Source organism: Carassius gibelio, chromosome A25 (assembly GCF_023724105.1).
Source record: "Carassius gibelio isolate Cgi1373 ecotype wild population from Czech Republic chromosome A25, carGib1.2-hapl.c, whole genome shotgun sequence".
In the NCBI taxonomy this organism is placed as follows: Eukaryota; Metazoa; Chordata; class Actinopteri; order Cypriniformes; family Cyprinidae; genus Carassius; species Carassius gibelio.
Window position 1 is genome coordinate 2,434,404 of NC_068395.1, and position 12,652 is coordinate 2,447,055.

Below are 12,652 nucleotides of genomic sequence, written 5' to 3' on the forward strand. Positions count from 1 at the left end.
AAAATAAACATTTCTAAAGCATTCAGATGTTCTTTTAATTCTGTTATTCTCATCAGATTATCATTACTGTAATACAGTGTTTATTACTGTTAAATTACTGAAATACAGTGATTAATGCCTTAAAAACTTACTTAAAATCATAAGTTTGCTTTACAGTAATGAGAATGAAGAGGGATTGATTTTCAAGTAATATTACAAAGAAATAAAATATTGATTTTAAAAAGTAGTTACATTTTTATTACATGTATTTTACAGGAATACAGTGATTGATGCTTTAAAATGTTTTACTTATCTGTTAAATTTGAGTTTTTGTTTGCTACAGCAGTGAGAATGAGGGGGTATTGTATATATATATATATATATATATATATATATATATATATATATATATATATATATATATATATATATTAAAATCTATTATAAAATATATATATAAAATCATATTACTCCTAAAAAGTATTTTTATTGTAATTAATTTACAGATTAAAGTGATTTGTGCTTAAAAAAACAATATTTTGTTTGCTGCATGAATGAGAATGAGGTTTTTTTTATTGTAATTAATTTTTTTAAATAATATTAATATTATATTAATATTACATATATACTGCTATTTAATAAGAGGAAATTGATATAAAATATTTGAGGTGTTTATATTATATTTTAGCTTAATTTAAATGCAATGAGATTCAAAGAGATGCTCAGACAAACAAACCTGTGTGTGTGTGTGTGTGTGTGTGTGTGTGTGTGTGTGTGTGGGTTTCCCTTTTCTCATCAGGCCATGATCTAATTTGCTTTGACACTCCTCTGTGTATTTGGATCACACAAGGTTACGTCACACACACACACACACACACACACACACACACACACACACACACACACACACACACGCACACACACACACACACACACACACACACACACACACACACACACAACTCTTATGCCCTGAGTGTCATTGAAAGTGTGTGTGACGGGGGCCTTTTTTGCAGTTAATCTAGTTAAGATTCTATAAAATCCCTCTGCAACGTCATTTTAAACACTTTCAGTGCCTCTGAATTGATGTAAGGTTCTCTCTCTCTCTCTCTCTCTCTCTCTCTCACTCTCACTCACACACACACACACCTGCCTTCAAAACGATATTAAATTGGTGAACACAGGAGCGTATGGTAGTCAATAAGCACACGATGAAAGGACACAAGGGCCAGCATTTGAGGAAGAGCTGTCAGTTTTAGTAAACGATATCCTGCTCCAAACAAAGCACATTAATTCAGCTGTGACCCGCCGGAAGAGCCGGACTGGGTTGTAAATCACAGGTGTAGTGTCGGAGCCACGAGGAGCGATGATGTTTACAAACCCAAGTTTTCTGCACTTGCTTAAAAATGTATTCCTGGGCAAAAGAAAATCCACGGAATGAGATCTCAGAGCAGAAAACAGTCATTCAAGGACAGAAATTGTGAGATGAAAAGTCACAATTCTTTATTTGTGTTATTCAGAAGTGGAAACAGGCTTCCATACTGAACTATGTTTATGCAGTAATAATCCATTTATTTCTTGCTATCCACTTTTTATTTTAGCATAGACCTGATGAAATGACATTTCCAACTTAAACTGTTGTAAATTTTAAATGCTTTGAATCACAGATTCAAGTTTGGCCTCTTTGGAAGATTATTACTGAAGTGAAATAAGTTCATTGTGAAAAATGCACAAAAGTATTTTATATGAAAAATATATTTTCCGAAACATGTTATATGTGAGAAAATCAAAATCATAAAACAAGTTAACCTCTATCTATCGTAAAACTTTTTAGTTCAAACGTATAAGAAAAAGCAGATGTTTTGAGGGGATCTGTGCCGTATTTTTAGTCTGTGCTGTGGTTCTCTGTGGTTTATGGCTCTGTTGAACAGTTCTCATGTTGTTGTTTTTCAGGATAGACTGTACAAGCAGGATCAACTTACATTGTCTGAGCTATTAAATCAGACGGACCATTCTGGACCGAAACCCTGTTGTTCACCAAAGACCTCTGCTTTTCTTCAATGGATTTGAGGGTGATTTGCTAGTTTAACATTATTAAGTTGAGCTGTATGGTTCATCTGGAGTTTCATTTTTTTTTTTTTAAGATATTACTTTTATAGGTCGATGTATAGAGTTCTTGGTTCTTTAAACCATCAAAACAGATGGTTTTATAAAGAACCAGCCACTCTTAAGCTCTTTTTGGACCTTTAACCTTTATTTTTAGTAGTGTACAGTGAGCTGAGGCTGCAGTGATTGTGTTATCAAAGTGTTTTGCTTTTTTCTTTGCACTGTGCACACATGAGAGTCATGGCTCATGACCTTTGACCTCTGCCTGCTGTGGTCTTCACCTCACAGGTCACCTGCAGACTGAAGGACAATTCCATTCTTCAGGCTGTCAGAATGCCGAACTCAACCTGCACCCCTCTAACACACCCCACTAACACAATGGGACCTGCGCCAGACACTTTGTGCAGCATTGGTCTGCTCACTACCTCATCCAGCAGTTATCTGACCACATTCAACTACCTCTTCTGTCAGTTTAAATAAATAACTACTCTCTGATATTTTTGACACTTTATTAGACTGAATAAGCTCTTTTGCCCTACAATCATTGTATCTGCACTGTTTACTTCACTGGATTCCACTCTGCCATGTGCCTTGTGCTGCTTTACTTATCTTTTTACATGACCTATTTGTATAGTTGTACTTTATATTTTATTATCTGTATTTAATGTTCTACTGTTAGTGTTATCTGTACGCACAATGTGTCTGTGAGTAACGCAATTTCAATTCTCTGTATGTATGTACTGTACATGTTGAAGAATTGACAATAAAGCAGACTTGACTTGACTAACCTGCCTTTGCAGTGATTATCTCGCTGATAATAGTGCACTGAAATCTTTTGGCAGTTTGCCGCCAGTGCTGAAAATTGTTTCGTGAATCAGAGGTAAAAAACGATATAAATACTGTTCAGTTTCTTGCACAGACCGATAGTTTCATGTCTTTACACATCAATGTATCGTCACGAGCCGCAGAGTTTAATTTGGTTTTGTTTGTGTATGTTTTTGACTCTCAAAGCCTTGATTCCCATCCACTTCCATTATATGATCGACAGACTGCACCAGTTTGAGTTAAAATCTCCGTTTGTGTTCTACTGAAGAAACAAAGTCACCTACATCTTGGATTCCCTGGGGGTAAGCAGATAAACATCACATTTTCATTTTTGGGTGAACTATCTAACTATATAACTGTGATATATACTTTCAAGGGAATTTTGAGACACATGTAACCAAACGCTACAAGATTGCAGTGCAGGTAAATGATTCTTTCTTTCTTTATTTCTTTCTTATAATTGTCTTATTTTAAAGTCTTAGTCTTTTTCATTTTGCAGTGAAGTATTTAGTAATATATTAATGCTTATTTGTTATATTTTTTTATATTTAATCGTCTAGTTCGATTTGTATATAATAAATTGTTATAAAATATATTTAGTGTTTTAAAATATTTTATACTTGTTATATAAAACCATATAAAATATTTATTCATTATTATTATTAGAAGTGTCATTGTTCACACATATAATTATCATTTTTCAGACTTATGTTAGACTAGTTTTCTGGTTTATTAGTCGTTTTTGGACAAATCTTTAACTTTCTCTTAGTGGCTGATATTGTAGCTAACTGCTTGTATAAAAGAGTAGCTTGACTGTAAAAATTATGCAGCTTTTCTAGCACTGCACTCTATTTATTTATCTGACAATTCATTACACAGACGATAGCTCTCCACAAAGAAAACTACTTCTGTAATTTAACTTGCAGAAACAAAAATCAAAGTGCCGCCATGAAACAAATTAGAGTACATTTGAACCTCTGACTAAATGACAATGAATAAATCAGAAAACATATTTTGAGTCCACCGAGTGAAATTTTTGAGCTCATTGACTGTAATATAATCAGGGTGTAAAAGCCAAATCGTTATTATATATATTTTCAGCCCTGGTTTAATTCCATTTTGAAGTTCTCCTAAAATCAGCCCAGAAAATGTGAAAACAGACCACAGATTCCATCTGGACCATGAATCAACTAACATTTCATTAAATCAAGAAGCTCAACATATTTGAAGGCTGTTGGCTCAAATGGGAATTATTATGTATCTGGCAGATGCACTGCTGAGATCAGGATGAATTGCTGAGGGGAATCTTTGAAGACGCTGCATATTATTATAACATATAGAGGTTTTATTTAGATTTTATTTACTTCTCTATGGGGAAGACTCCAGCGGGATCTCTATACACAGCGCTTGTGAGACATTTTTGTTCTAGATGTCAGTCAAATCCAAAAGAGCAAAGGAATTCATCACATTCAGAGCCGAGTCAGGAATATTGACTCCCCTTTCTGAATAATCAAGCAGCTTGTGTTTGTTTCTAGGTTGCGACCTAGAAAAAAAGAAAACATTTTATTGACTTTTTTTTTTTATCTCACATTTCAGACTTTTTCCGCTTATAATTTTGTTGAAAAAAAAGGTCAGGATTGTGAGATATAAATTTGCAAATGTGAGGAAGAAAAATAACTGAGATAAATTCAAAGAAGAAGAAGAAAAAAAATCATAATTGTTTATTTAGCACAGCTTGAGCCTTGCTGTTTGGGTTATTTCAGGATGAATTGATACCTGAGTCTTCATTGCATGAGTCACAGTGATAGATTTAGCAACCTCAGATATATTGCAATAATAAAGTCTGAAACGTACGACTAAAAAGTTACAATTACCTTTTATAATTTGTGTTCCATGCCAAAAAAAAAAAAAAAAGGAATTGCAAGATGTAATTTCAGAATTCAAAGGAAAAAGGTCAGAATAAAAAGTCATAATTACCTTTTAAATGTTTTCTTAATTTTGTAATTTCTTAATTTTTATTTTTTTACCCTGCGGTGGAAACAAGCTTCCATATTTGAGAAAGATGATAACAGTAATAATATTAATAATAATAGCTAAAAAAGAATTCTCCTCTGGGTTTTACAAACTGTCATTGGTCACTCGCATGCATGTCACATCTTTCTGTCATGTGGACGACTTGAAACTCATTTCTGAACAGTGTGTGTGTGGTACACAGGTGCACAGTGGTAGGGAAAAGAGAATCACTGGCAAGAAACACGATGAATTAGATTTGATTTGTCATCTGTGCCCTGAGGGGTCTCTCACTCTCTCTCTCTCTCTCTCTCTCTCTCTCTCTCACACACACACACGCACACACACACACACACACACACACACACACACACACACACACACTTTATGCCATCCATCACTTCACAAACAAAATTACATACACTGCTTTCCAACACACATAAACATTCCTGGCAGAAGTGTTGGTGTGACGGATCTTTGAGCTGAAATGCTGTTCTGTATCTTAGAGAGACACAGAGGAAAATGTATTATTGTGCATAACTGTTTTTTTTTTTTTTTTTTTTTTTTTTTTTTTTTTATAGCTTGAGAGATTTCGGATTGAACTTTCAACTTTGTCTCAGGAACATCTCTAAAAATTCATTAGGTGAAATAAAAAATAGACACAAATGAGACAATAACGACATATAGTAAGAGTATAAAGCAATAACATGAATGTAGAGGAGCTCAGAAGAGTAATGTTAGAGTTCATATTGAGACTTTTTATTCCAGACTGTAACTTGGCACTCAACACGAGACGTGAGATCATCAGCGTCTTTTTCTCAGAAAACTTATTCAGCTGTCTCTATTTATTTGAATTAATGTCTACAAGAAACAGTTGAGATATTAAAGAGATTTTATGTTTTTTACTTTCATTTTTATTTGCTAGGGAGAGTTTTGTAAGCAAGTGTCATAATACATTTATTTATTTATTCATGAGTTTTTTTTTTTTTTTTTTTGCATGTTTATTGCTGAATTAAGTTGCCTGGATAAATAATCCTCCATTTTTAAGAATCAGAAAGAGCTTTATTGCAAAGTATGTTTGCACATACACAGAATTTGTTTTGGTGACAGAATACAGTAGGCTAGTACAGAGACAACAACAACACACAGATTAAAATCAAGTCTATATATATATATATAAACAAAAATAGGCCAAAAGGCTTAGCTGGACTGGACTGGACTGAGCTTGTTTACCTTTGCAAACATGTGTTTCAGTGTCCATCCAAATGATGAAATGACCCATGTGTGTGCTACACACCAATCTTTGTTTCCTAGTGCTCCCGACAGGTCACACAGAAATTATTATATTCTGGGAGGACTGAAGCTTTGATCTTAATAAAAAGGAATGTTTGATGTCTGTAGAGCCGGCTAGTTGCCATGGCTAGCCTGATGTCAGAGAGGCCAGAGAATACGATCTCTAGCTCACTGTTATTTTGAGCTCGTTGTTCTCCTCACTGGAAAATTGGATGGCTTAGACACTGATCACAGTTGGACTGGACCACAAGGCTCAAGTGGAAAGACTGGTTGAACTGGGGTGAGGGGGCATGGGGTTGTGGGAGAGGCCTTGATTGGACTGGGGGCTAAGGGTGAGGAAATCCTAGGGTTGTGGGAGTGATGAGATACAGCTTTGGTAGTGCTAAACTAAATCGACAGCGAGCCCATGACATGGCCTTGCAGGACCTCACAGGCTTCAGGCTGAGTCACCAATCCTGAAAGCTTGTCATGACCCTGGTCCAATGTAACTAATGAGGACTTGATCAAAGCAACACTGTTGAAGTTTTCCTGTTAGGGCTGACAAGTGAGAAACAATCAAGTGAAATTGAAGTGACATACAGCCAAGTATGGTGACCCATACTCAGAATTTGTGCTCTGCATTTAACCCATCCAAAGTGCACACACACAGAGCAGTGAACACACACACAGAGCAGTGGGCAGCCATTTATGCTGCGGCGCCCAGGGAGAAGTTGGGGTTTCGGTGCTTTGCTCAAGGGCACCTCAGTTGTGGTATTGCTGGCCTGAGACTCAAACCCACAACCTTAGGGTTAAGAGTCAAACTCTCTAACCATTAGGCCACAACTTCCCCAATCAGTGTTAGGTTTTCAAAAGATGATTTAAAAAAGTTGCAAACACACAGAATCTAAATTTCCACAGTAAAGGATTGGTGCAATCAAAACAGGCACGTGCACAGGTAGGGCTCAACCTGTGCAGAGCACATGCCCTTTTTGCCCTTACACTCCGAAGTGCCTTTTTTTTTTTTTTTAATCAATGCTATTGGTCACCCTTTACGCCTGTCTGTCTGTTTTACCAAATGAAAGTTCTTAAAACGAGCTTGTGTAAATCGTATTCGATCATCAAGCGGTCAATAAGCTGATAACTCCGCCCCCTCTATATTCATTGAATCAACTGAAGTTCCACAGCAGCCGCACAGTAGACACCAGCTGAGCTGAACAAAGTTTTGCGAAGGGTAAATAAATATCTTGTTGTTTGAATAAGTACTACTAAACACTGTCTATAAAGGCTCATATTTTATTTATTTGATGTCTGACTGACTCACTGACTGAGACATGTGGGATGTCGCCTGAGAGAGAGGGCTAGCATTTGCCATCTAGTCATAGCCAATACATAGCCAACACAGCCTGTGCATACAGTTGCATTTCATCTTTTATAAAATGCTAATTTGGCCAAATGCATTTTACCACAGGAAAAACTGAGCGCTCCGTATAGCTAAAAAAAAACTAGTTTGTAACCTGTAGATGAAAATGTAATGTGATGCCGTTTTTGACGGACAGAAAAAAAAATCACATTTGCACACATTCGCTGGTCAAAAACGATATATTGATAAGTAATACAACAACATATAATTTGTTTTTACCATCGGAAAATCATAACAGGTGCGCCCCCGCGCTGTTTCGTACTCGAACTTACACAAAGCGACGAGTGATCCTCGTCACCTAGATAACCAGTGGTGGACAGTAACGGAGTAGCTTTACTTCGTTACTGTACTTAAGTACATTTTTCAAGTATCTGAACTTTACTGGAGTAGTTTTATTTTGAGTAACTTTTACTTTTACTTCACTACATTCCAAAGCATAAGATCGTACTTTTAACTTCACTACATTTCATAAAACATATCGTTACTCCCTATAATATATCACGTGCTCTGTATTGAAGACTGTAGTATGCACTGATTACTGTTACGGTTCTAAATCACCTTAGAGTACTATTTACACAAATAATGTCCAGTAACTAGGAAAGGATTAAAGAAGCCAGAGTCATGTGTCCAATTAACTCAATGTATTAATGAAAAAATGAATTATTTTCTCACAATGTTAACACAATGTAAATGACACAATAAAACAGCGTAGGCCTACGCAAAATAACCAAAACAATAAAACAACAATGTTCTTTAAATAAAAAGATACAATAATGTTGATATAAGGCAGTGAAATGTGTTATTGAGAATACTCAGTCCCAACAAGTCCCAGGTTTCCAGAGAATGTCCACTTAATGAAAGGAAGGCACAGATATCTTCAGACGTCGATCCTCAGACGTGATGTCATCACATTTGGAACTTGAACAAACGGTATGTTAGTAGGGATCTTTGTTTGATACTGATAGGGTTAATATGATGTGGTGATAACAGTGAGGCCTGTAGCTTCGTGTGCTGCGATATTCAGTGTGTGTGTTGGGTTTGTGTGATTAAAGTCCGCTGGACAAACGTAGATAAACGTGTGGTTCTATAATGAAACAAATAAACTCAATTAGTCTCTGTTACATTTTGTACAACAAAGTGCTGTGTCATTATCACTTCACATGATTAAACGCGAGAGACATCGAAAACATATGATAAAAGCATAATATAACAGCTGTTCTCTTATAACTGAAGAAATATCTTATTGATGCATCTAGCAGCATATCAAACGATGATTATTAGGCTGAATAATATGATATAAACACTTACGTTCTGCAATGACGCACGCGCTGATATTCACCATATAATTCCAGCAACTTCTGAAGCGATCACACAACATCGGCCGCCCATCACATCCGAAATGCCAAACTGCTCACCAGCTGAGAGCTATATTATCAATCTATAGCTTGATGGCTTTAATCCAACTTGCCGCATGAATTTACAATACTAACATGGACCGCATTTCTTCCTTCTTTTTCTCCATTGCCGTATATCTGATCTCACGCTATTTTCACCAAACTCGCGAGACTTCCGATTAAACTCCGCCCACTCAACAGGCGCAACACTTGAATAGAATACTAAACGACTATAATATTAAAATAAATGTAACTTGACCATGACCTTTTGCACAGCCGCCCCCAAATTTGGTATGCAAATGTGCCATTAGTAGGGTCTATAAGGAACTTTCTGTGTCTGGGGTAAGGAAGGCAATTCAATCAACTTAGCTACTGGTCTTGTGTACGTTTGATCTTTCACTTTGACCACTGCTGTTCTGACTCTCCCATCTGAACTAGGAATGACAGCAGAGACAGTACCAACTTTCCAGAGCGCTCTTGGGATCTGCTCATCAACAATGAGTACTACAGTGCCAACTGCAATATTCTCTTTCTCTCTGTACCATTTCTGCCTTGACTGCAATGTGGGTAGGAAGTCGTGAATAAAATGCTTCCAAAAATGATCACTCAGAACCTGACTATGTCTCCATCTTTTTCTACTGAGTAATTCATGGTCTGAATAGACAACTTGGGGCAAGGAGGAGTCAGGCCGCCCCATCAGTAAAGAATTTGGCGTTACTGGGTCTGGATCTGCTATGTCGCTAGAGACATAACCCAAGGGTCTAGAATTAAGAATGCCCTCCACCTCGATCAAGATGGTTCTCAATACCTCCTCAGTAACGGTCTGAGCACCTAAGGTGATTCTTAAGGCTGTCTTTACAGACCTCACTTCTCTTTCCCATGAGCCGCCGAAATGAGGCGCACTGGGTGGATTAAACTTGAATCTGATTTGTTCCTTTGCTAGCTGGTCTCTAATGCTGGTCTGCATATGGGAGAAAGTGTCCTCCAGCTCTTTACATCCACCTCGAAAATTTGTTCCCTGATCAGAGAGAATCTCATAGGGTTTCCCTCTTCTGGCAATGAAACGCCTGAGAGACAGCAGGAATGAATCTCCATCCATGTGATCCAACAGATCAAGATGTACAGCTCGAGTAGTGAGGCACTTGTATATGACACCCCACCTTTTCTCAGTACGGCGGCCAACCTTCACTAACAGTGGTCCAAAACAATCTACTCCGGTGGAGTAAAAAGGGGGTCTACATAACCTCAGACTTGATGTGGGTAAGTCTGACATTCTGGGAATCTTTGGTTTGCCTCTCCATTTATTACAATCAAGACAGTGGTGCTGATGTCTTTTAATTGCCTCTCTTCCTCGCAAAATCCAAAACTTACGCCGCAGCTCAGCATACACCCTGCCAGCTCCCGGGTGGTGCAGTTGATCATCATAATGCTTTATTAGGAGTTTAACTACTGGATGATCTTGTGACAGAACAATAGGGTGTAGAACTGCATCACTCAATCCATGGCACCTACGAAGTCGTCCTCCTACTCTAATCAAGTCTTGTTCTTTGTCATATTCAGGAGCAAGCTTAAGGAGTCGGCTATGTACAGAAATGTCTTTTCCTCCCTTGAGTAAAGCAAATTCGTCAGGAAAGTCATGCATCTGACATTGTCTAAGGATAGACAATTCTGCCTTCTGAAACGCATCTGCACTGAGTGAATCAGTGTTATCAGCCGCCCCATGAAGGAATCGTGCTGTAGCCTCTAGTAAATCAGGATAGCTACTAAATTGATTGGGATCAGGTTCAACTTGCAGTTTATGTTCAGTCAATGAGCCGCAAAACACAGATTTCTTAAGTTCCTGAACTTCTTCAGGGGCCTGTCCTTCTGGTGCCTTAGGCCAACAACTGCTAGACTGCATTAAGAAGGCTGGTCCTTGTTTCCATCGTGTTTCTTTAGCTAGTTGAACCAGTGATAACCCACGCGTGATATCATCAGCAGGATTGGCTGCTGAATCGACATAGCGCCAAGCTCCAGGGTCAGACAACTCTTGGATTTCGGTGACTCTAACTCCTACAAACACTCGGTATCTGCAAGAATCAGACTGCAGCCAAGAAAGAACTGTAGTGGAGTCAGACCAATAGATGAATTTGGAGATATCTAAGGTCAGCTCTTTCTTCAAGACGTCTCCTAGTTGTGCTCCTGTCAATGCAGCACAAAGCTCTAAACGAGCTATGGAGATTTGTTTCCGTGGAGCGACTCTTGACCTTGCCGCCATGAAGGCAACATGCATATTACCCTGATTGTCTTCAGAGCACAAGTATGCTACAGAGCCGTATGCTTTTTCAGAAGCATCACAAAACACATGAACACTGCGGCTCTTGACAGGATACTGAAGGCTGGAACTGTAGCATCTTGGTAGGTGGATCTGAGACAATTGTGGGAGCTCGCTCTCCCACTGATGCCAAATGTCTAGTAGGCCCAATGGTAAATTAGGATCATCCCATCCTCGTTTTTTATCCCACAACAACTGCACAACAATTTTGGCTCTGGTGGTATACGGAATGAGATATCCAAGGGGGTCATAAAGCTTGGCTAAAGTGCGATAGATGCTCCGCATTGTAATTTCACCTTCATCTTTCTGGTACGATTTGTATACCAATGTGTCTGATCTACATTGCCATATCAATCCAAGAGCATTCTCCTGAGGGTTGGTCATTTCTTGACTTAGCCAAATCTCCCCACTCTTTGACTTTAACTCAGCAGGAAGGTGGTGAATAACTTCAGGGATGTTACTGGCCCATTGCCTCAATTCGAATCCACCGTTCATAAGATGGCCCTGCAATCGGTTTACCAGCTCTATAGCTTGGGCTTCAGTAGAGACACTCTTAAGACAATTGTCAACATAGAAGCTACGCTCCACCGTTTGACGTACTTCATCAGTACCTTCGAGATCCACCTTGGCATGGGACTGAAGTGCGTAAGTAGCACAACAAGGGCTACACGTAGTGCCAAATGGCAGAACTTGCCACTGATACACAATGGCCGGTTCAGATGTATTCCCATGACGCCACAGAAAGCGAAGGAAGGGTTTATCTTCATCAAGGAGACGGATTTGATGGAACATACCCTTCACATCACTACAGATGGCCACAGAATGTTCTCGAAAGCGGATGAGAACTCCCAACAAGCTGGCACTTAAGGTAGGACCGGGCAAGAGTTGTTCATTCAAAGACTGACCCTGGTACTCAAAAGAACAATTGAAGACAATACGGTTCTTTGCATTGTGATGAACCATATGATGTGGTATGTACCATGACTGGGAACTCCGATCACATTCTGCAGCTGTCAACGGTGTGACGTAACCTGCCTGCAGCAGTTTCTGAATTTCTGATTCATAAGAGGCAGCCATACTAGGTTCTCTAGATAACTTTCGCTCTGTGCTGCGTAGCAGGGCCATGACAGCCTCCTTGGGTGCGTTCAGAGGTGGAGGCAACTTTTTCCAGAGTAGAGGCGTGGCGTACCTTTTTACCCCATTCACATCAATCCTGATGGTTTTCTCCTCTAGGAGGCGAATAGCTTCTGCATCCTGTCGTGATCGACTGACAACTTTCTCCGATTGATAAGGAAGAGTATCCAGTTGCCAAAGCTTTTCGACTTGACGGAA

General features: G+C 38.5%; 1 protein-coding gene and 1 long non-coding RNA gene across 4 annotated transcripts in view; one reads left to right on the forward strand and one right to left on the reverse strand.

Moving 5' to 3' along the window:
• The window catches only part of LOC127946864 (uncharacterized), a 32,520-nt gene extending 29,788 nt beyond the window's left edge, over positions 1–2,732 (forward strand). For all 3 annotated transcript variants that reach the window (XR_008151186.1, XR_008151187.1, XR_008151188.1), the window contains 2 exons: positions 1,933–2,051; positions 2,374–2,732. This is a non-coding gene — a long non-coding RNA (uncharacterized LOC127946864). The remainder of the gene's footprint in view (positions 1–1,932; positions 2,052–2,373) is intronic.
• Positions 2,733–8,238: 5,506 nt separating this feature from the next.
• LOC127946849 (uncharacterized) lies at positions 8,239–11,282 on the reverse strand. The gene is made up of 2 exons (XM_052543672.1): positions 8,921–11,282; positions 8,239–8,696 (listed from the first exon to the last, which is right to left on the reverse strand). Exon 1 carries the CDS (start codon positions 11,276–11,278, stop codon positions 9,314–9,316), a length of 1,965 nt encoding a protein of 654 aa, XP_052399632.1. The 5' UTR covers positions 11,279–11,282; the 3' UTR covers positions 8,239–8,696; positions 8,921–9,313.
• Between the last annotated feature and the right edge of the window lie 1,370 nt (positions 11,283–12,652).